The 25,483-nt window shown below is 33.6% G+C and overlaps 1 protein-coding gene and 1 long non-coding RNA gene across 2 annotated transcripts; both read right to left on the bottom strand.

Moving 5' to 3' along the window:
• Positions 1-3,850: 3,850 nt before the first annotated feature.
• Positions 3,851-21,230, bottom strand: LOC126821590 (zinc finger FYVE domain-containing protein 26). The gene is made up of 17 exons (XM_050550043.2): positions 20,527-21,230; positions 19,888-20,055; positions 19,165-19,253; positions 18,419-18,594; positions 14,832-16,124; positions 14,030-14,241; positions 12,056-12,978; positions 11,263-11,369; positions 10,922-11,021; positions 10,468-10,586; positions 8,682-8,804; positions 7,654-7,883; positions 6,881-7,011; positions 5,976-6,058; positions 5,636-5,736; positions 4,887-4,979; positions 3,851-3,889 (listed from the first exon to the last, which is right to left on the bottom strand). The coding sequence occupies exons 1-17, from the start codon at positions 21,070-21,072 to the stop codon at positions 3,851-3,853; spliced, it is 4,533 nt and encodes a 1,510-aa protein (XP_050406000.2). The 5' UTR covers positions 21,073-21,230.
• A 1,318-nt stretch (positions 21,231-22,548) lies between these two features.
• Positions 22,549-25,417, bottom strand: LOC130013017 (uncharacterized). Its single transcript, XR_008788290.1, has 3 exons — positions 25,095-25,417; positions 23,368-23,461; positions 22,549-22,635 (listed from the first exon to the last, which is right to left on the bottom strand). It is a non-coding gene; the product is annotated as an uncharacterized LOC130013017 (long non-coding RNA).
• Between the last annotated feature and the right edge of the window lie 66 nt (positions 25,418-25,483).

The following is a 25,483-nucleotide window of genomic DNA, read 5'->3' as shown; positions in this document are numbered from 1 at the left end:
CCATTCGAACGACTAGACAGCTGTCCTTGTCAGGCCCCTTCTTGTAAAATGTAATATTTCTTTAATGTAAAACATGAAATTAATGCAATATGTGAAATGACAATAGCCCATATCATTATTGAGATTTGTTGGCCTATGCCTACAGTATAGATTTAGAAGTCCAAGATAATTTTAATAAATAAAAAACTAGAAGACTTAAAAGTTACCAGTTTTAATTTCTGGGGAACTTTATTTATCCTCGCCCATTCTTTAGCGGTTGCATAAATTCCAGTTTTCATTAAAACAGCAAATACATCCTGAGGTGAATCACGTGAACATTTTACCAGATAATGCCAATTAGTAAATGGTTCCAGTGCTGAATGGTAAAGGATATCTTTGTTTTCAACAATAAAGAATTCCGACGTTCTCATGGATAATTTAAACTGTAGATTTCTCACACTGTCTATAATCTGAAAATAAAAAGAATTCCAGTAGTTGAAATTAATACTCAGTTCTTTATGATTAAATCTTACAAGAGTTTCTTTGATTAAAAAAAAATCTAAACATTTCAATCAAGATTGGTCCTCAATAAGAGTCAGATTAAAGATACATTATGGGATATTAGATAACCAGCTGACAGTTCTCACTATAATAGTTAAAAAATAGATAATGTAAAGGCAATTTGCTGAATATTTCAGTCAAATTGATCCAATATGAACCAAGATATTAGCAAATGAATTTTAAGCCTAGTCTCGATCATCATTACTAAAGTCGGTAAGATAAAAAACAAAGCCTCATTTATCCATTTTGACATTCATCAAAAAATGTATTCAAATCCAGTAAATATCACAGGCTAGCGATGGCATTGAAAGTTGATTATGGTCGGGATAAGTTAATTAATGTCTAATTAATAATTTAGATAACATTTCAGGCCTAAAGAAAGATCTGCAATAGGCAGACTTAGCTCTTGCATAATGTATGATTAAAACTGGTAAATTGACCACATCCTTGATGATCTACTGCGGTGCCAATCTGATAGCAACAAATCTGTGGTTTACACCACTGTGAAGTTATCCAAGTAGGTATCAAGATTAAAGCCTCGTTAAGCTGCAATTTATATTAAAGAGAGAGAGAAATAGGGTTTAATTTCCACCGACCACAAACTAGGTCATTTTGGGACTAACATGGTTTATTTCAATAATTCGCTTGCACGTAGGGATCTTTAGCGGTGGGGGGAAACCAGAGGACCCGGAAAACCCCCATGAGGTGGACAGGCGATGCAATTTATATTAACAAATCTTCTCAGATGAAGTCAGTAGCTTAACCCCACAGATGCCTGGCATGTGACATCTGTCCTTACCTGCACAATTACCATGAACCGCTGAAGAGTTTGGAGATAGGGCTCGATACATATCACCCTCAAGTGACTTACTTTTATTTATAAGTACGAAAAAGAGAGAGATAAAGAAATCGGGTTTAACGTCCACACAAACTAGGTCATTTTGGGACTAACATTAATTCAATTATATTTTATTAATTTGCTTGCGTATAGGGGTCTTTAGCAGTGGGATAAAAAGGGAGGACCCGGAGAAAACAAACAAGATTGGACAGGCGACCCTAATCCTTGTCATGTACAACCGAGGAATCAAAACCACACCAGTTGACTCAATGACAGACCGTAAGATACAGCATGCACGTGCAAAACATTCAGCCATCCCCTCCCCCCCCCCCTCCACACAAAAAAGAACCCTAATCCAATCATTAATGATATAAATGATGTTGTATTACACTGAGAGACAGTCTCACATTTTAAAAAAAACAATTATTACCTTAGAGTAGACGGTTAGCACCTGTAGTTGGTTTTGGACGACAGGAATTAATTCACAACTAATATCTTGACTTAAACACAATTCAAACAAATCTATAGCCATATCTAATGGTAAATTATTATACACCTTTAAAATAGTTCGAACCTGCGTATTAACACAATAAAAATAACGCAATAATCGGATCACTTTCAAATCACAATCCGAGCTTTGACAATATTTCATAGCTAAACAACTTATGACATAGTCATGAAGTATTTGCCATTCGTGTTTCTGTATCATCACAATTTCTGGAATGCTCCTTAATATGGTTAAAATAGAATAATAATTATCCGTTTGCAGGAATCGTAGAATCATTTCATTAACGACATCTTGGAATTGTACGCTATTGTGTAAACTAAACATGCATAATTTCACTTTTTCGTCAATATCATTGGTAACAAATTTCAGGATAGGATCGCCACTGTTTGATATATCGGGGTTATCTGCCCCTGCTAATGGTAATATATAATTCAACAGATGGCGCTGTAATACGGGGAAGTCATCCGTAAGTCTCTGATACCTGTAACTTCTAATATCAACCAAACTAATATCAGACATTGTCCGATTTTTAGGGAAACTCTCTTGCCGGAAATAATCATCAGTGAAATGTTGGTCGATTTCATCCAATTCGTCCGCGCAAACCAAACTAACCATGGTGGCAACTAGAAGCGAATCGCTCTTGATATAATCTAAAGTTGTCGGAGTCAACAAGTAAGATGGATTCTCTATGTAAGATCCAGATCTTTCCAATAAACTTTCTATTGAACTTTCCATTCGTGACACGAGTTTGGGTTTTGAGCTGGGCGGTATAACTGGTGTCTCCGCAGATGGTAAACAAGATGAAGTGAAGACAATGGTGAATTCCTGATTAAATGGCTGAACTATAACAGTGAATGGTAATTCCTTTCTGCCTGCTGTGTCTGTAATATTAAAAATCAAAATCAATGTATAATGAATACTACTTCATAAATTTCTCTATAAACCAAAATGAAGTTTCAAAGCAAGCAAGTCAAGGCTATTTGGATCAAAATATTAGGGAATCGGGGGAATTGGGTGGGACACCACCTCCAATATTTATCATCCTGTTTTTCAAGCCATTCATCCTGCTCCACTGATGAGGCGAAACCATATTCCTGAAGCAATGCCCCAAGAAATCCCTCTCAGGCCATTGCTGGATTGGTTTCTGATACTTGAGCTTTTGAGGGAGTGTGTCTATTCTTTCCGTTCTATCAAATCTATCCCAAGTACAGCAACATGATAGCCCTTTGTTTAATCTGGGGTCTTCCCTAAAACTTTGGACAGTAATTTAAGGTATTAAAAACGATGAAAGTATTGTTTGTCTCCAAACAATTTTGATAGCCTCGTTTGTCACGCAATTAGTTTTTCTGCAATATTCTGCTATACACTGGTTAATTGTGCGTAATAAATTTTGTTAATCATGACCTTACGTTATGTAAACAAAATTTGGAGCTCTGTTTAAACCCGAATGATATTGTTATGCAGTTAGGCATTGGTTGTTAATCGGACTATTGACCAGTCATAAATTGGAACAGAAATTTGCACTGAGTATAGCAGTGCTTGAGGGAGATTAGATCTAATCACATGAAACACTGCGAGGAGTATGAGAGGAAATAGACTTGTATATACAATGGACTGATGAACTATTATATATATGATAATATATTACCAATATTTTCTGTGGAGCCATCTTCATTAATATCCATGTTAATTAGATCCTGTAACTTGTCCCTCTTCGTACCATCCAGATAATTCAAAATAAAATCTATCACTTCTTTTAATACCAGATACTCAGATTTATTACTCGTATCTACTGACTGACTTTCCTTATACCACAATATATACTGACTTACTGTAACCTAGAAAATATATTTATACATTATATACTGACTTACTGTTACCTATAGCTAGAATATTTATACAATACATATACTGACTTACTGTTACCTAGTAAAAATATTAATACACTACATACTGACTTACTGTTACCTAGTGAAAATATAAATATACTGACTTACTGTAACCTAAAAAAAATATCAATACATTATATACTGACTTACTGTTACCTAGTGAAAATATTAATACATTAGATACTGGCTTACTGTTACCTAGTGAAAATATTAATACATTTAACTGACTTACTGTTACCTAGTGAAAATATTAATATACTGACTTACTGTTACCTAGAGATAAATAAATATCAATACACTACATACTGACTTACTGTTACCTAGAAATATCAATACACTACATACTGACTTACTTAAATATCAATACGTTATATACTGACTTACTGTTACCTAGAGAAAATATTAATATATACTGACTTACAGTTACCTAGAGAAAATATAATATATTATGTCGGGATGTTTTTTTCTACTGCTACTTCAAATCTTTTATTTTCATAAATGAAAGACTAATTTTCATAAATGAAAGACTAAATTTCAATAATGAGAGTTCTTTGAAGAGACAAATTTTTTAAATAATCATCTATACCGAAGTTTTATTTCTGTGACAGAAAATGTTATCTATACTACCGGTAGTTGTATAGATATTTGTATAACAAAAATAAATATGGTTGGGGTGCCCAAGGTTAGATTTGTAGTTGATTCCATAAAGTAGTTCGGTTTTTAAACGTTAAATACTGTGCAATTCAACATACTTGAGTTCACGACCGATGCCATTCATACTTGTACAATATCAAAATTTTGAAGTGAAAGCCCTGATCCAAGCACTAATTTTCTTTTCGCATCAAACCACACAAAACAGACTCTTAAAATTCACCTTGATTTGATATGCAAATTTAATGTCCAATACATTATAATATAATATTATGGACAGGTTGATTTAATTAAGTTATTTACATATCAAGGTGTTATATAAGATAAAAAAAAATGGGTAAAAACATAATAAAAATACCCCCCCCACCAAAAAAATGTGTTCTTGTATATCAAAATGTTACTTTAAAACAGGGTGTGATATGTATATCGACAATAGATAAATGTTAGCTATTTTACTTACCTGATTTTGATCAACATCAACAGATACAGTTTGATTGATGTATTCTTTCATTGTTATCTGTAGTTGATTACTTAATGTTTCGGAATATACAACCTAGAATAACAAATTTAAAACATGTCTTTTTTATCATATAAAACCATTTTATTCTTGTATAAAACCATCCTATTCTTTATATATAAAGACATCTTATTCTTTATATATAAAGACATCTTATTCTTTATATATAAAATTATCTTATTCTTTATTTATAAAATCATCTAATTCTTTATATATAAAACCATCTTATTCTTCATGTAAACCATCTTATTCTTTGATTAATATGTGAAACGATTTCATTCTTCAATAAATATTACTTGAAACAATTGCAAGCATATAAGTATACTTAAATTTTTAAAATTCTGCTACAAGTATAATAACTTTAAAATCAGTATATATTTAATAGAGTATTTCTCTAAATTTTATGATCATGCACAGCCAAGGGGGGTGATATATGAAAAAAAAAAAAGTTCAGAGAATTAAATCCATGAATACTGGTAACTAAAAAGGATGACCGATCAAACGTCTGCCACAGATTACTTTAATCACCACCCACCCCTTTCTCTCCATGCTCTTGTACTAGTGTATAACTAACCTGTAGATATTGGGATGATATTAAGCCATCAATAGCCCTTACCTTCGATCACCAGTCACCCCCACCCCAACCCCACCCTCTCCTTACTCTTTAAAGTTTGTACTAGTGTATAACAAACCTGTAGAAATGGTGATGATACACATCCATCAATTTGTAAAAATATAAATCTATCATCTATTGGTGGACTATATATACACCATGGATCATGACAACTCATACCTATAATAAATATATCATATTATTATTACATATCAGGTGTTTAATAACAATAATGATGGCGGCATAAGATCTGTAGATGGTCATGTACAATTGAGATACTACAACTTACATTATAAGCATTAGTTGATTTTGATAATTTTTAAATCAATATGCTTTTTGGACAGACCACATTATCTAAAGTCTACATTTGTCTTTTAGTCCACAATATTGTGCCTTCAATAATAATAAACAATATTTACCAAATCTCAGAACGACGATGTCATTGGCTTTGAAAATAGGCTGACATTTCTGTTGATAAATAATGTGTTGTATATCACTTAAACTGCAAAACAGAAAAATTCTATTTAAAAAATGATAATGATAATGGAATGGAAACGAGAGAGAGAGAGAGAGAGAGATGGGGTTTATTAACATCCACTCAACACAAACTAGTTCATTTTGGGACTAACACATGGTTCAATCTTATTTCAATAATTTGCTTGTGCATAGGGGTCTTTAGCAGTGAGAAGAAACCGGAGGACCTGTAAAAAATAAACACGAGGTAGGACAGGTGAACCTAATCCTTGTCACGTACAATCAGGGAATCGAAACCATGGCAGTTGACTCAATGACAGACCTTATGATACAGCGCGCACATACAACAGCTAGCACTTTGCTAGGTTGTGTTTACCTCGAGAAATAGTTTGAAAAATATTTAGGGAAATTGTTTGGGAAACAGTTGGAGACAAAATTCAGGAAATAGTGTAATCCATTTTCTGAATGTAACAGAAAGATTAAGACTAAAATAGTTTGGGTAAATTGGATATACAGGGACAAATCTATTTAGAAGGGGAACATACTAAACTTAAGCTGTCTGTCTACAGTTAGCCCCACTTGAGAACAGACACTAAGCTAGTTGACTGACATTTTATGTCTTAAATCGATGATTTTAGTCGAAGACTTAACATATACTTTGAGAATTTTGAGAAGTATTTATACCACTTCCATTTAAAAAAATTGAAAGTGTTTATTTAATCGTTTTGTGTGTGACATGTGTGCAACGGATTAGAAGGGAAGGGATCTATTCTGGAAGTAAATTGTTCTCGGAGTGAAGAATGGGAATTTACTTCCTGGATACAAAGCAATCAAATAAGCTCTGACTTACCTAACAACACCCAGTTGTCCCACTTTATAAGCGAATTGTTGTCTGTGTACAAGATGATCTAAACTAGACATCGTAAATACTTCCTCATCACTGTATGAAACTGGTCGACTTTCTTCATTCTCTAACATTTTCTAAATATATAACAGATTCGTAATAAACATACCAAGATACATACAACAATGGACAGACAGACAATCCAAAATGGCCAACAAAACACCAAACTTCATTAACAAAGTACCAAATTAGGATTATCAAGATCAATATAAATCAACACAGATCAAGCAAATGACAACTGTATCAGGTGTTCTAGAAAAAGTATACCTTGCCTTGAGCATGACACCAATCACAAATTGTAGCTAGTACAAATTTTAACTCCTGGCTAGAATTCTTAAAACATTTCATGTAAAACCCGAGGTTCCTGCAAATTTATCTTAATAAAAGCATCACAGGGAACCAACTAGGAAAACATTTAAAATCCAAAAGGTATACTATGTAAACTTGTCTGATAAATTGTTTCAATGGCATTTAGTAATTGAACTGGGATATACAGGTCACAATTCTATGAAATACAATTACTGCTTATTACATTTCGACTAGGTTTCTCTAGTCATTATCAAGCATTGATAAAATATAAAATATAATAAGACAAATGTAAAAAACAATAATTTAAATAACCTAAATTGAAATAATCCAACAGGCCCACTACGTAAACTTGAAATAACTTAAATTGTTGATAAACATATCACCATATCAATGTTTAGATTTATAATTACCTGTTTGTGTAAACGATATTCTATGTAATCAAGATGAACGTGAATCGTCATGAGATTGTGAAGGTTTATAAAGAAACTTGTCTTTTCATCTGATGATTTTAGTTCGTTTAAATCCACCAATTGCAACTCTTGGGTCGTCGAAAACAATTCTTCATATCCAGGTTCTTGTACAAATAATTTGGCACACGTAACATCAAAAATTTCTTTGGCATTGCATTTTTTGGCAGTTTCTGATAAGAGATATAATGTCAATAATTCGTGATAATGCATTTGAAAGAATCCTTATAAAACATATAGAAATAGATTTCACTAAAAATAAACTGATAAAGATACCTGTATGTGTATTGAAACGTAGCATGTTAATAAAATTCTTAAGTAGTATATCCATATAAGTGTGTTTATTTTCATTTGAAAGAAAATGTTAAAACTTAAACACGGCCAATGAATCTATACAATGCACGATGCTCAATGCTGTATACATATGACTTCAGTTTTTCATCCCAAATGACATGAAATGAAATGAAATGGGGTTTAACGTCCTACTGTTCTGCTCTGACTGGGCTATGAAGACAGGCATATGCCATACAGTGTGCTATGTGGGAAATTTCGCCCGGGCAGTGACACTATAGCCTACTCTCATATCGAATTCCATCTGCCAAGGTATCTTTTATGTGCATGCCAATGTATACACGGGATCTTGGTTTTTCGTGTCACCCAAACGACTAGACAGCTGTCCTTGTCAGGCCCTCCGTCCTGCACCACTGACAAGGGGAAACCCCGTCTGAAAACGTTTTCATCCCATCTGAATGACTTGACGCTCTTCCTTGCCAGGCCTTCCGGCATACTTAGACTGCCAGCTTAAGATTCCTTACAAGTAAAAATAAACACATTACATCTTGTCATGGCTTTAAAAGAGTTCACAGATGCTTGCATTTGCTATAATTCTAGTTATTTTTGATATGATATATCATATAAATTAATTATATGATATTTTAATTATTGAAAGTGCTAATGTCCCTTTAACCAACCTTTCATTTTGAATATAATATTTGACAGTATTTCTTGTATAAGTTTTTCAGCATTTAGACCAGACAACATTTTAGTAGGTTCACCATCATTATATATAATCTTTGTCCTATCCTCTTTATACCCTGTAAATATACATCATATACAAAATATACTGTTTATACCCCCGTAGACATACATCAAATACAAAATATACTGTTTATACCCTGTTAACAGGGCTAGAAATTCACGCGAATCTCCAAATCTGGGAATCTATAAGGATTCGCGTAAAATTTTTCTTAAAAAAAAAAAATGTCGGAGAATTGTCGAGTCCAACTGTTGAATGTCAATCAGGGTCAGTTTTCTTAGTCGGCTGTATTTTGTGGGACTTAGCCGATTGATGATTAATATAGCCGATTGGTACCATAAATCAATCTACTTTTGACACAACACGTTAATTATTACTTGTTAATAAAGAAGTGTCGGCTACAACAACAGTCATACCTTAGTGCGAATCGGCCATATGTGGATCATTATCAGAGTAATTAGCACATTTAACGGTGATTTTGATAATCCGGTAAAATAACAAAACAAGCTAGCTAATAATTCATACTAGGTTCAGTAAAATACACCACGTGGTGAATGAAGACGATCTCGGCATGGTTTACGAATTGTGCATCTTCCAGGTACCGGTAGATATTAAAATAATAACTGGACCATACATTGATGAATCCACCGACCAGTTAGGTAAATTTAAATCATCATTGAATATAATCCCCTGATAGAACGGAGAGAGAAACAGTGGATATTTCCCCAACAGAATCTCGAATGTAGAATTCCAATGACAAGTGACATACCAGTTGGAATTAGGTCAATAAACCAGTTCTAAATAGCGTTTACCGTTATGATTTTTTATTTTATATAAATGCTGACAGAGACTTAATTTTAAAAATATTATTGAAGGCTAATCATAGTTGTATAGAAGTTTATTTTATAGCAATTTCAGTTATAGTTGTCACGTGATCATTGTGCGGTTTGTCTATCATCGAGGAATGAATAAAAACTTTTGCAAGTTACGTGACTAGTTACGTGATGGACAAAAGATTACAAATTGTGCTATGAAGAAATGCAATGGTGCTGTGTCAGCTTATTTGACTACAGCATTTTGTGGATACGTATTCTTTTGACACAATTTAAGTGTTTACCAAAAACTCCATCTGCTTGGGTTTTTTTTATCATTGTTGTTGTATTTTGGTGTTTTAGATTATCACAATAAACACAATTTTATTTTTTAGACAGTATTATTAATTAAGAGTCGGAGGATTCGCGCAGATTCCATATATGAGAATCCTCTTAGATTCTCGCAAAAAATGACAAATTTCTAGCCCTGGTTAATATACATAAAATATACTTTTTATACCCTGCTAATATACATAAAATACAAAATATACTGCTTATACCCTGTTGATATACATCAAATACAAATTATACTGTTAATACCCTGTTCATATACATCAAATATACTGTTTATACCCTGTTGATATACATCAAATCAGATTATAGTGTTTATACTCTGTTGATATACATCAAATACAAAATATACTGTTGATATACATCAAATACAAAATATGCTGTTTATAACCTGTTGATATACATCAAATATAGAATATACTGGGCAAAACATAGGATTGTGGCTTTTATCCAGGTTTTCATGTTCCTTTTCACAGCTTAACATCAACACAATACTTTGGTCATTTGGAGACTAATATTTGTTATTTTTTGTTTACTGTTTATACAGTATAGACATACCTGGGTGTTTTTTATCTGCTAATATAGGTAGCACCTGTTTACTAGGAATTCTCGGACAACAACTATGTACAATAATGTGAGTTAAATTTAAGCTCAATTTTGCTGCCACCTTCTCCAATCTGAAAAAAAAAAATAAATAAAAACTATACCAATCAACTAAACTTAATTGCCACAAAAAACTGTATGATAGTGTTAACTAACTAGTCTAAAGAACAAGCCTTATTATTGGCATTTTTTAAAGTTACAATCCATTTTAAGGAACATACAATCTTAAAGGAGCTAAATCTTTAACTCAATATCATCCAGAGTCTTTGACATTGCAAACACGACTTCTTGGTCAATTTAAATCATCATTGATGCTGTTACTGTACGGTGAAAAGTTGTGTTTCTTAAATCCAATATTTAAGACAAAATGAGTCAACATAGATAAAATGATATATTGCTATAAACTTACTTGGCAGGTTGTAGTTTTTTATTGAACATGAGTCGACCTAATATTAGTATTGGCCCTTCCTGTAACATTCGGAAATAGTTCTTGGGTAATACTATTGATTCTGAAATAACAATTTCATATAATCATATTGGTGTTTATAATAATATGGATGAAAAAATCGAACCATAACAAATCGAACAAAGCAATTTTGCCAGCCACTCAATTTTTTACATTTTGTATCACAATTTTTAACATTATCCCAAATCATAAAATAAAGATTAAACATCTTAGTACCGTAAATGAATTTGCTGGACATCAAACGATTTATTGTCGGTTATTTTCTCAAACAAGACATACTTTACCTTGTGCTTTAGTTTCACTTTGTGCAACAAGAAAAGCCAGTTCCTTAACATGGTCGTATAAACTTAATAAATAATTTCTATTGGGTGTAACAATACCACTTCTTGATCTGAAATATAACAATAATTTCTATTGGTTGTTACAATAGCACTTATTGATTTAAAATATAACAACAATTTCAATACCAGTAAATTGGGATCTGATAATATGACCTCATCAGAGCCCTAGGATAGCTCATGTAGTAACCTCTGAACGATTGCTAGTTTCCATGGACTCCAGGGATAGTCTATATCATGTGCAAGTATCACACTGAGTTTAATGAGTTCAGTATTGGATTCTCTCATCTTATGCTCCTGTGGTGTCCTTAATGCGCTGCTGCGACCGTACGGCAACCAGAAAATGCACAAGGTTGCCGGCAAACATTAAGACAACACAAAAAAATGTCCCAAAAAATTACAAACTTGAAAAAAGCTTTCCAGGTCAGATTGCAGAACCTTGCCGATTGTTTTGAACATGCTCAAAACAAACACTGTGACTCGGCCATCATTTGCGACCATGGAGACCACAGCATGATATCTGGCATTTCCGCCACGCTTATGGCGGTCTTGATGCGCTCTCAGACCATTTTCCGTAACAGTAACAGCGCAGTAATGATGCCACCTCTGTCTGACAGGGGTATTAGTCTGGCATTCTGTTAAAAGAGCAAAGCATTCATTTTTAAAGCGCTGAATGACAAGACACAGACATAACAAATGACACAAGAAAATCTAGAAAAATATCGAAAAAAGAAAGTACCTTTTTAACATGCGTACCATTCCACCTGTAGGTACATATTTCTCCATACTAGCTATTAACTGTTTCATTACAGTATGCATAACAGGTGGTTCAATTCTAAAACTCGATCTTGATGATACGCTGCCAAGAGGGGAGAGATGGGGAGAGGGTGACGGACTTGGGGATGGGGCAGGAGAGGATGGGGATGGTAAACTATCATCAAAACTAACATCCTCCGAACCAGATTGTTTCATCTCAGATATAACGCCGACGACCCGATTGAGTAAATGTTTAATCTCCTCTTTAACACCGATAAAGTTTTTAAGTCTTTCTGCCGTGACGGGAGTAGAAGCACTGAGTAACATATTCACAAAACTTAGTCTTGGCACTGTCAATCGTTTGGCATTCTCAGATTCAGTATAGGCCATGTGTGTATCCTGATCCACGGATAGTTCCAAAAGTTTTTGAAGTTCGGATAAATATGTCTGACATCCTATCACCACAGTTTCCGTATTTTGATGGTCATTGTTTAGATCGGATATGTTCTTCACGTTCATTTTAGATTTGATGACGTCCAACATTTTATTGCACAGTTCCCACGTTTTACAGGAAGTAAGAAGCAAATCTACTAAAATGGCGATCGTCACGTGAACCTCCGTAAAGAATATTAACATTTTGTTTGATTTGGGTAAATTTGGTTTTGGTAATTGTGGAATATTATGTACAGACAAAAGATCATCTGTGATATTGGTTAAAGTAGCAGATGCCATTCCAGCCGCAGCAACACTTCCCAAAGCTTTGATACTCAATTTGCCTGGACGAGAGGAAGATGGAGCTGCCTTGCCTGGATTCTCCACTAATGAACTTAAACTGCCGGCTGCTTTCTTGAAAGAATCTGAGAAAGATACTTCTGCTGTATCATCCTTTTTTTCTAATTTAAAAAGCTAGAAAATAAAAAGAAGAGTAAATTATAAATCAATATCAATAATGACACAATAAGTTAGTACTTTCAATAAAGAAATCCATTCCTGCACCAATGCTAAGAACTTTGTGTACTATGTTGGTACTTTCCATTAATAACAAGTTCAACTTGAAATCTTGAAAAAAAAAAATTAGTTTCCAGGGAGCTTCATCAAGTTTCGGTCATGAACAGCTGATTCTGGTGAAAAAGGGTTAAGTAACTATCCACAAAAAGAGAGAAGAAGAGAGAAGAACACAAGCGACGATTTAGACCTGATATTAATTAATTGTACTGCGTCCTCCATTGCAGAAAACAAATATAAGACTTATATGTACATGCATTTAAATCAAACATTTCATTAGACAAATACACTTCTGTCATATAGTTGTTATTACATGTATTTCTCTCCAACAATATTGAACTTCTTCTCTTTTATCAGTTATTTCCCTTTATCAAATAAATGACCTGTGACCCTTTGGTGAGATGTGAAACTATGATGGAGTCGTTATTGAGTTAGCTTAAAGAAATATTAAAGTAATCCATCAACATCGGGATGACACCCCATTAACTAATCCCAACATTACAATACGGAACCTACACCCATCTGTAAATATATGTACCTTACAAGTTACAATGATTCATGAAACAGGACTTTGTTAACTTTAATTTATCATGTGAATAGAACTGAATTGGGTTTAAAGTATCGTCAGTTTTACGGTCTTTTTTTATTTTATTTCCATAGTTACATCTGCTATGGGAGCGGGAGAATTTTCCCTTTTATTTTAAGAAAATTTCAACTGCTAAGTTTGGTTTTTTTTAATGTGCACAGCAATATGTAGACTTGTGGACTTCGATTTCTTATTTTTTGTCCCTTCAGACAGACTGAACACACTTTAATTGATTTGATGAAAAAAGCACATTTATTTCTCAATGAAAACAAAAAAATTTGACATTCAACATTAAGATAAGCTCACTAACCAGGTGCGGTGTTTGATCCTGGTGTTAGATACTATGAGAAATTAAAGCTTTCTTACCTTGATAACTTGAGTGGCTTGACCAAAATTTCCTTTACTAAGACACATGGATAAGAGTGAATCAGGTGATGATAACATCAGTGGTATTATACCAGGTGTACGTGACGCTACAGATGAAAGAGAGGTTGGTTGTGCTCGTCGTGAATCTACGTTATTTCTACCAGTTTTTTTAACACTGCCTGTACCAAACACATTATCATCGTCTGATGAAACTGAAATATACAAATAAAACAGTTTGACATGTAATGGTGCCATAGTCTCTCAGTGACGATGGTGCTAACAATTTAACCAGGATGTTTTTCAGTTACATGTATATCCCATGTTGGAAAAGAAGGTTTCCTCTGGATTTTCATACCTGGTATCCCACGGAGCAGGATGTAGTGCCAGATGGGATGACAGCAGGTGTTAAAGATCCCCTGACCGTCAAAAGTATGTGACAAGGAGTAGGTCGCCTGTCCAACCGTATGTGCTTTCTCCGGTTCCTCCGGTTTCCTCCCACAGCAAAAGACCACTACGCACATGCGAATTATTGAAATAAATTGAACCATATGTTAGTCCCAAAATGACCTGCTTTGTGTCGAGTGGACGTTAATCTCTCCCTCCCTCCCTCCCTCCCTCCCAATTATTAAAATTTACATGTGACACAAGATTTATATTCCAGATGAGGACCTAAATTTAAGTGGAAATGGTTTTAAAAAATAAACAGAAGATTAGTATTCCATGAAAATCTTTTGTTCTATACTCATAAGGAATAAAAATGTTTGAACTAAATGTTTTTCAGTTAAAAATTAAGAATACTTACTTGTACCAATTACTTCCTTTCGTGGGCTTTTTGAACGACTTCTTCTCAAACTTGAATTTGACAAAAGAATACTCGTCTCGTTGTCTGTACAAATGACAGGCTTCTGTAATAATATTCCCGGTTGTCGAGGAACTTGCTCATGACAAACTAACTGAAAACGCCATTGAGCTTCGTGGATCAATTGAGTCAAACGTGTAATTCGCTGCTGAAGAGTTTCTGATGTAATACTCGATTTTACATGCTGTACGAGTAATTTTTCTAGCGCAGGATCCATCGTTAAATCATTTGCTTTTCCATCCTTGATATCGCCATCTTTACCACTTAACTTAAATCTCACAGTATTCAAATCCAGGAGACTGTCTTTGAGCATGGCCAATATATCTCGGATAATGTATTCATTTGCTAAAAACCCTATTTTCATGTTACCTGAGGTCAGACTTGAGCTCAATTCACTTGATTTATTCAACGAACTCATTCTACGTAATGAAGTCAAAGTTGAAGAAAGTTTTTTAGTGGGTGTGGTTTTGATGTCTACTAATTGGTTTTGCGGGATAGAGACAGACTGATGCAAAGATTGTGATGTCTGCACTCTGTCCTCAAATGGTTCATCATACCCGGCGCTAACTGGAAAACTTTGACTAGATGATGCAGGATCAGGGTTTGCTTTCTGGGTAGAACGTGAGAAATTCGTTTTTTTCCCGATTTGTGGCGTTTCTTCCTCAGAATTCAATGACATATTTTCGCCGCTGTTCCGTTTACTCCCCACTTCTCCTTCTTCGTCGCCGCTATCAGGGTCTTGGACATAATCACTATTAAAATCTTCGTGTGTTACAAATAATAACGATAAAATATTTTCTAAAGTTTCTACACGTAACTGAAGTGGATGAAGTTGTTTGAGATGAATTTTAGTTGCAATTAGTTTCTTCGTCACGTTCATTTCGTACAACTTTTCAAAATTGTTCGTATTATCGGACATCAATGATTGGTCAGTTTGTGAACTCGATAACCAATCCTCACCATCACTGCTGCTACTAACCCCTTCTTCCATACTAAAGGCTCTCGTTAAATGCTTCGGTCGTAAAGAATTTTTAATACAAACAGGGTTCATAAGTTCATGTTCAAAATATTCCGAACAAAAAGCTAAAATATCCATGGTGTTTTTTATAGCACAAAAACTTCTAAATATGGAAATATCACATTGTTGTTCGATGCTGATTGGCTCATTATCAAGATGGCTGGACGTCTTAGTTTTTTCGTCTTGAAATCGGACAGTTTTCTTACGATTATCTGGATCTGAAATGAATTAAATTTGACATCAGAGAAAATATACATAGTAACATAACACTGAGGCGTTTTGATTTGGCACAAGTTCATTTTCTGAACTGCATCAATACTGTGCTTGACAGCAATAAGAGAATCATTATCGTTTATGCACAAGTTCATTTTCTGAACTGTATCAATACTGTGATTGACAGCAATAAAAGAATTGTTGCTTCTATTAAATTCAGCAATTGTATCCCTTTAAACATGCATTATGCAAGAGCAAAATCTGCTTATTACAAGTCTTTCTTTAGGCCTGAAATATTATCTAAATTATCAATTAGACATTAATTAACTTATCCAGACCATAATAAACTCTCGATGTCAAGGCTAGCCTTCGATGTAGGCTGGATTAGATTCCTATATGCCACTAACGGCCAAAGATAATTAAATCAGAAAAAGTGGATAATCGAGACTATGCTGTTTATATTAATGATTTTAGTAATGATAACCGAGACTATGCAAAAATTTGACCGGCTTCTTTCTCGGCTCATAGTGGATCAATTTGACTGAAATTTTCAGCAAATTACCTTTACACTATCTAGTTTTTAACTATTATAGCGAGAACTGCCATCTCTTTATCTTATCTCCCATAATGTATCTTTAAGTTTTGTTTTCTTTTTAATGAGACCAATTACTAAAATATCTTTTAAACATGCATTAAGCAAGAGCTAAATCTGTCTATTGCAGGTCTTTCTTAAGGCCTGAAATGTTATCTAAATTATTAATTAGATATTAAATTAATAATTAATTAACTTATCCAGATCATAATCAACTCTTGATGTCATCTTATGTGTCGGATTTTCACTGGATTTGAATCCGATCTACTGCTCTACACTTATTGATGATTAAATCCAAAAATGGATAATCGAGACTATGTTTTTTATCGTACCGACTTTAGTAATGATGATCAAGGCTAGGTTTAAAATTCAAAAGCTAATATCTCGGTTCAGAGTGGAGCAATTTGACTGAAATTTTCAACATATTCTATATGTGTTATCTAATTTTAATTATTATAGAGAGAACAGTCAACTCTTAATCTAATCTCCCATAATGTATCTTTAAACAATATGTCTATTAAGGGCTGAAAATTATTCACATCGCCTGAGGAGAACCCCTCAAATTAATATCTCTTTATAAACAATAATTCTGTATCTGAAGGGTACAGAAGGCCTCGGCACTGAGTATTGCCGAGAAATTTCAAATCAGCAAAAGGGCACAACTACTACATGTATACTGAAGTCCAAAAGAAAGTATACACTGTTCATTTCGTCCTGTTTCAAACAAAGTCGTTTTTCCATTGTATGCGGTATTTGGGTACAATGTCCATTTGTTTTGCCGTTTATTTGCTTAGAAATATTGTGTTTGGACGCACGAGACGTGTTCAGTGTAGTTTTATCACATTTTTTTGATTTAACAAAACTTAGTCATATTTTTAGTGTGTATACTTTCTTTTGGACTTCAGTATATAATCAGTTGACGGTTCTACAAAGTTTTATAAAGATATCTTGTACAGTTTATGAGATATCCGGGGATTGGATGACCGAATGGTTAGCGCATGCGCGTTGTATCATAAGGTCTGTCATTGAGGCAACTGCCGTGGTTTTGAATCCCCGGATGTGAGTGACAAGAAGTAGGATCGTGTGTTCAACCTTGCGGGTTTTCTTCGGGTTCTCCGGTTTCCTCCCACTGCTAAAGACCTCTACGCACAAACGAATTATTGAAATACAATTGAACTATATGTTAGTCCCGAAAGAAATTCTTCAGAAATAAAACTGGGAGATAATGAAGGACGGACAGATGGGGTCCAGTTCAATATTCACCCCTTAAAGATACATTATGGGAGATTCGATAACGAGTTGGCAGTTCTCACTATAATAGTTAAAAACTAGATAATGTAAAGGCAATTTGCTGAAAATTTCATTCAAATTGATTGACTATGAACCGAGAACTAAGCGATTGAAATTTTCGCCTAGCCTTGATCATCATTACTAAAGTCAGTATGATAAACAGCATAGTCTCGATTATCCATTTAATCGTTAAATCGTGAAGGAAAGTTATCCAGTAAATCGGCTCATAATCCACTAAAGATCGCAGGCTAGCGATGCCATCTAGAGTTGATTATGGTCTGGATAGGTTAATTAATGTCTAATTAATAATTTAGATAACATTTCAGGCCTAAAGTAAGACCTGCAATAGACAGATTTAGCTCTTGCATAATGTATGTTTAACTCCGTTCTGCCCAGGATAATAAAACTAAGACTTACTCTCAGTATGACTTGTATTCTGTAATAATCGTAAAACTTCGTCAGGATTAAGAGCTGATATTCTCGTAGATTGATGTAAAACAAATAACACTGAATGTGTGGACAGATTCTGAAGCATGTTGGTAGCTCGTTCATGTGAAGCCATCGATGTATTACTACTGGACTCAATTAATGGTCTGAAATATCATATTACATTATAACAGTTTTTAAATTTATGTAATAGCTAATAAATAGCTTTTTTTTTTACAAGTTTTCCATTAAAATTCATTTACTTTTTACCATGCTGTTTTTTATATGTTTATCCTTCATCTTATAAAACCTTTAAAAACAATTTTATCCTTCAGAAATGAAATGAAATGAAATTAAATGGGATTTAACGTCCTACTGTTCTGCTCCTAAACTGGGCTAATGAAGACGGGCATACGCCATACAGTGTGCTATGAGGGAAATTTTGCCTGGGCAGAGGCGCTACGGCCTACTCTTATATCAAATTCCAACTGCCAAGGGATCTTTTACGTGCACGCCAATATGTACACGGGACCTCGGTTTTTCGTACCATCCGAACGACTAAACAGCTGTCCTATCAGCCCTCGATCCTGCACCACTGACAAGGGGAAACCGTGTCGGAAAAACATTTATTGGTCTATAAATCACACTAAGGACAGACAGCCCTACAAAAATGTCTTGTAATAATAATAATAAAAATCTAAAAAAAACCTGAAAAAATGAAATTATAATATACTTACTTGGCTTTTTCTAAACACCATTGTATTAAATCTATTTGATAAGATAATCTTTTACAACTGGCTGTTAATGCTGTATGATTACAGTCATCCTAGAAATATCAAATTTATCGTGGACTTTAAAAAAAATAAGGTGATTCCAGATAACCAGGTGTTTGTATTCAAATGAGTCATTAGATCCTTGAAATTATCTCCTCTAAATCTTTTATTGGAAATAACATTAATAATTTACCTAAGTGAATAAATTGAGTAATTATTAAAATTGTTTAATAGCTATTCCAGTGTACAACGACGTAAATCAGGGGTCTCGTTTCAGCAGGAGAACTGACCTGTCAGTCAATCTACATGTCATGAAATGAGAATTACAAAGAATTGACCCATCACAGTAACATTAATATGCATTTTTAGATTAACATGAACAATTTTATTTCAACTCAAACGACTAAACACACGTTCCATGTCAGTTCTAGATGTGGTTTGAAATAATTTGGAATGGAGCTAGAAAATCTCAAGGACTTGTATTTTATTTCAAACCAAATGACAAATTATGCATTCTAGTTATGTTATTTCTGATAAATGGGAGTGGAGCTTTGAAATTTGTAATTTACTTCAAAACAGATGACTAAGCACACATTCCCTATTCCCTGTCAGGTCTAGAGATGATAGGCGAGATGGAACTTGAAAATATCCCAAGAGTTATTCCTAATCCATGTCATGTTCATTTACCTGTTCATTCCACAAGATAGAGAGTAATTGTCTAGCTATATTACAAGAAGAACAATATGACCATCCTATTAACAACACCATCGGTTTTAAAGGTTTTAATTCTTCTTGACTCAATAATTTCTCTAATAAAGAGAATTTCTCTGCTTTTACAAGATTCAGTGCTGTATCCTGAAAAAGATAATATTAAATTTCTAAAAATCCAAAAAATAAAATGAATTGAAATGGGATTTAATGTCCTACTTTTCTGCTCTGACTGGGTTAATGAAGACTGACAATATACGCTATACAGTGTGCTATTAGGGAAATTTTGCCCTGACAGTGACGCTACAGCCAAGTTTTAATTTAAATTCCAATTGTCAAGATTCTTTTACGTGCACGCCAACATGTACACAGGACCTTGGTTTTTCGTACCATCCTGCAAACGTATCCAAAACAGATAAGACAAGTGGCATAAGGTGCTCCTGAAAGAGTAAGCATATCCTGCTGCATTCACAACATCCATCAGCTAGGCCCAAAATGGCCAGAGACAGAGAAATAGGGTTTAATATCCACTCGACACAAACTAGGTCATTTTGGGACTAACATATGGTTCATGCATCGTGAGTGGGCATTAAGTCCAACTTTATATAAAACACCTACTAAAATCATTTCTAGAAAATGTTTCTGCTTCTTGGTGGACAACAAAAACATATTCCGCCATCTATTCTCTCTATCCTGTTCACAACATACATATATAATACATTTTTCCTCTTCTGATATTCCGGCAGTCTCTCCATTATTCGTCTCACAGGCCTTAGTTGAAAGTAATTCATATTCTAATTTACAAAACTCGTCAATTAAATAATTATTTTTTCGACCTATTAATAGAGATACGATCGTATCTTTAGATAACGGACTGTTATCTTGTCCGCTGGTTTCTAACAATCGAGTAAATAACTGTCTTAACTGTAAATAATTCCAATATGGCTGTGGATCGTAATAACCTAAAAGTTTTGAAAACTGTTCTAATTTCTCCTGTTGTTTGATAGTCGTTTTTTCAATATGGTCTAAAACAGTATTAATGCACTGCACATAGAGACCTTGTAGTGTTTCATTGTTGCGACTAATACTATCGCCACCGCCTAGGCTGTCTGAATGTGAAAAATCTGTATTTGAAGAGGGTTTTTCTTGAGCATCGCGTATCATAAGATGATTAATGATCAAATGACCCAGATCGGTTTTTGATAATAATAGTTGTTTTAAGAAATTAAGGGTATTTTTAGATAGTGTATGAGTAACTTTTGAAGGTAAATCAAGTGATATTGGTCGTTGATTCGTTGATATTGTCTGTAAATATCCATACAATTCCTGTAATATACAACCAAAAAATAATCATATAACATATCCACTAGTCAATGGAGAGAGAGAGAGAGAGAGAGGGTTTAGCTCACTGGACACAAACTAGGTCATTTCGGGACTAATACATGGTTCAGTTTTATTTCAATAATTTGCTTGCGCGTAGGGGTTTTTAGCAGTGAGAGGAAACTGGAGGACTCGGAGAAAACCCACATGGTTGGACAGACGACCCTACTCCTTGTCACGTAAAACCGGGGAATCCAACCAAACCAGTTGACTCAATGACAGACCTTATGATACAGCGTGCATGCTCTAACCATTCAGCCATCCGACCCCAACACACACACACACACACACACTCTAGTTAAAATTGGTGGAGGACACAAAATTTTGGGTGCCACAGCATCCAGTTGAAACATTTTTTAAAGTAAATACCCCAGAACTGGCAGTGTTATTTTGAACAATTACAACAGAAAAGAAATGTGTGATAAAGTGCTCCATAACTTGTATCATATTAAGACTATATTTTATTAATACATATAAAACATTTATTTAGATGCACCAAACTTGAACCCATTGAACCCCACATGTTATTGATCTGTACAGACTTAATAAATTCCACATGTAGTGACAATGCTGTTTATAGAATTTGCATAGTCAGATATACGAAGGTATATAAGGTCCTTTTTTTCTGTATAAAAGAGACTTGGTTAGAGAGAGGCTTGGTTGGAAAGAGATGTGGTTAGAAAAAGACTTGGTTAGACAAGCAGAGATGAGAGACTTGGAGCACATGGACTCACTCGAGTCCAGTCGCTGCCTTGGAAGAATGGCGGAATTGTTGACTTAATAATATAGTGATGAGCCGTGTGGATGTTATTGTTTATGTTCCTGATGACTTTAAGTTGCTGTTTTCTTTATGTTCCTGTGTATTTGTGTTCCTGTTCCCTTTATTTAAGAAACTGATCTTCTGTTATCACAAATAGTGTTACAAATGAGACCCAAAGTGAAAGGGGGTGGGGGTAAAGTTATGGTTCAATACACATTGGCCTCCATAGACTCCAAATGCATACAATCAGAAAGTGAGGAATGGGATTTGGTTTTATACCACGCAAACACAAAAACAGTGCAACTGTAGACTAGAATTGTTGATAATTCACCTGTCTCATATCTTATTCCTGGAATCAATAATCTTTATTGAGAAGTAAAAATGAATGGTTATTAAAATCTTTCATAGAACTTAATGTTTAAATTTATTTCTGTTGAGCTGGATTTAAAGAAAATTAAGTTAATTAAATAACACCTGAGAACAAATAGAATTCTAACCTTGATAATATTGGAATCTGTGTCTGGAGGTATTTCTGCCAAAAGTAATCTGAAGTCTGCATCTTTTGTCAGTTTGGTTAACCAGAATATCTGGGAAAATAAAACAAAATTACGACGCATAAATAACTGACATGAAATAGACAAATAGGATTTGATGTATTTAGTTTGTTGGAGATATACCAATTAAATTCAAAATTCAATTTATAAATAATTACAAGAACCACAGAGAAAGTCAAATATGAAATGAAATGAAATGGGGTTTAACATACTACTAAGTAAAATATGAATTGGACAGGTAACACTACTGCTGGGCTGGTGGCCTATGAAATTTGGACCAAGCTTATGAAATCCAAATCCGACTTATTGACTTGTGGATGTTGTACTCTAGGCAGAATATGCATATTCTTTCTAGACCACTGAATACAGGTATCTCACAAGAGTTTAGAAAAGCTATGAAATATTGCTTACTTTTGTTTTGCCAATGAGAATAATAATTTAAATAATTTAATAAACTGAAAACAATCAAATATGCCTACACTGTTTATTTCTTTTATCACAGTAATAATAAAATATATCATTTTAATTCTTATTCAATCAATCTATTACAATCCATGTGTTAAAACAACACAGTAGTGATATCTATAACACATATTAACATGTTTAATCAACCAGCAACCTGAGAAATCTGGGGTAATTACACCAGAGATAAGATTTGTATTGTAAAAATAAGGTTCTATTGTGAAAGAGATCTATTGGGTTGTTTTGTTTGAGTGTTAGGGTTTAGGCAGTGTTTAAGTAGGTGATATAATAGGCTACATGTACCTCCTCCTCACTGGATTTATCAGATAAAGTTTGACACTCCAACAGGCACAACCAGGACAACTGACTTGGTGAGTTTAGTGTACTGGACCCAAGACTGGAATATTTAAAAAATAACATTTAAGGTAAGTAGGTTTTATAGATTATGTATAAATGTTATTTTCTTGAACGATTGAATTTCTGAAGCAACCAAGATTTTTAAGACAAGTAGGTTTTGTAAATGTATTTTAATTTTAGTTAATCAATAATTATTTATAAATATCCTTAGATAATCACATCATCACTAAAGCATCCATAGACTTTAGTCTTGTAATTATTTATGTAATTGAATTTTGAACTAAATTGGTATGTCTCCAAAAAATTATATATAAATACGTTAAATCTTATTTGTCTATATCATATATTACTTTAAACTGTATTTATATTGTACACTCAAGGAAGCAAATTAATATAAGTGCTGTGTCATTGGTTTCTTTGTTTTATCTTATTCATAATGCCTTTATATAAATTTTACAATATCTTCGACATAAATACTGTTTAAATCAAATATTATGGAAAATAACAAGAAGGTAAGCATACAAAATGATTTATCACTAACTCTGTTTTTAACTAACATTCTTTCTTTAAAAACAATTTTTATCTGAATAATTTCTTCTACCCAAATTGACAAAATTCTTTGACATTTTCATACTATTGTTATCTAAATCTACACTTAAGGAATAATGTATATTATTTCATTTTGTTGGGACAGTATTCCTTATTAATACATGTAATGGGTATATAATTTAGTTTATCAAAAATACACAAAGATAATAACTTGACAGCAGATGTAAACTTATTACACTGTGCATAAACAGCTCTTAAAATTTATCGCCAAGGGGTAATTAACCTGTCAAAAAATTGCCTGCAGTGATAAATTGTTATTAACGAATTTCCTTTATGGAGAGATTAATATGACAGGTTGGAGTTTTCCTTGTTCCTATTAAAGTGCAAAATTCTGTATATGATTTATTAGATGTCATATTTGCTATCTGACCATTAGATCTGTAAAAATATAAATTTATGAATGAAGAGAAAATTATCTCCCACTGTTGCCCAGAGCTATACATGTACCTCCACATCTGACAATTCAAAAGTAATAAAGCTTACATGTTATATACCTGGAAATAAACGATTTTAGTTGTAGGCCTACCTGTCTGTCAGGCATTACTGAACTAGTACTAGACATTTTGAACTTTATTTTAATAAAATCAATAAAAACACAGAAAAATTACAAATCTGACAGACACTATACAAGGATTGTGCCTGATACAACTTGAACTAGTGCCTTATAATGTTTGTGCCAGATGCCTTTTGTCCAGGCTTAATATTATCAAAAGGCCTACTATTTAGTATTGTTATTTGTTTTATACTATTTATTGGTTGGGTCTTAGACAATAACTTTTAATCAACCACAATATAAAGTAAAAACAGTTCTACATTCACAAAAGACATTTTGTTAACAAAAGAATCTATCTTTTTGTAATTAGTCATTTTATACACATTCTATACTAACTATTATATAAATTTCATTAAAATGAAAATGATAATTTTACTGATATCCAATCATAAGATTATATCATTGTAGACTATGCCTATCACTATCAGTCACTCCAATTATCTCGGTGACTCAACAACATATAAAGCCCATAGAGTAAATATATCCATTAAAAATTAATTTCTATAACAACCTTTGTTGGTACGGATTTTCAACAATTTCAGTAAGGATGTCATTAATATCACATCCTATTATTGCCTCTTTTTCTTTCAATTGTTGTATGCATGATCTGGCAACCTCCCACTGTCCCAGCTGTAAATTATTGCAAAAACATTTGTATAAAAGTTTTATAGAGTCTTTTTCGGCCCTTTCCACATCATGTGGGTTTGCATTGAAGTTTTCTCCTTGTCTTTCCATGGTTTGACATACAAGGTAGCATGTCTACACCATAAATTCGAATAAAACGTAATAATTATTTAACTTTGGATTCCCTGTCACTGAGAGCCACCATTTTGACTGGTCACATGCAACATATGGACCTTGACCTTTACCCAAGCAAACAGCCAATGACAAATGGGGATA

This window comes from Patella vulgata, chromosome 5 (assembly GCF_932274485.2).
Source record: "Patella vulgata chromosome 5, xgPatVulg1.2, whole genome shotgun sequence".
In the NCBI taxonomy this organism is placed as follows: domain Eukaryota; kingdom Metazoa; phylum Mollusca; class Gastropoda; family Patellidae; genus Patella; species Patella vulgata.
The sequence above is the reverse complement of the archived record's forward strand: the minus strand, read 5'-3'. Positions and strand labels throughout refer to the sequence as shown.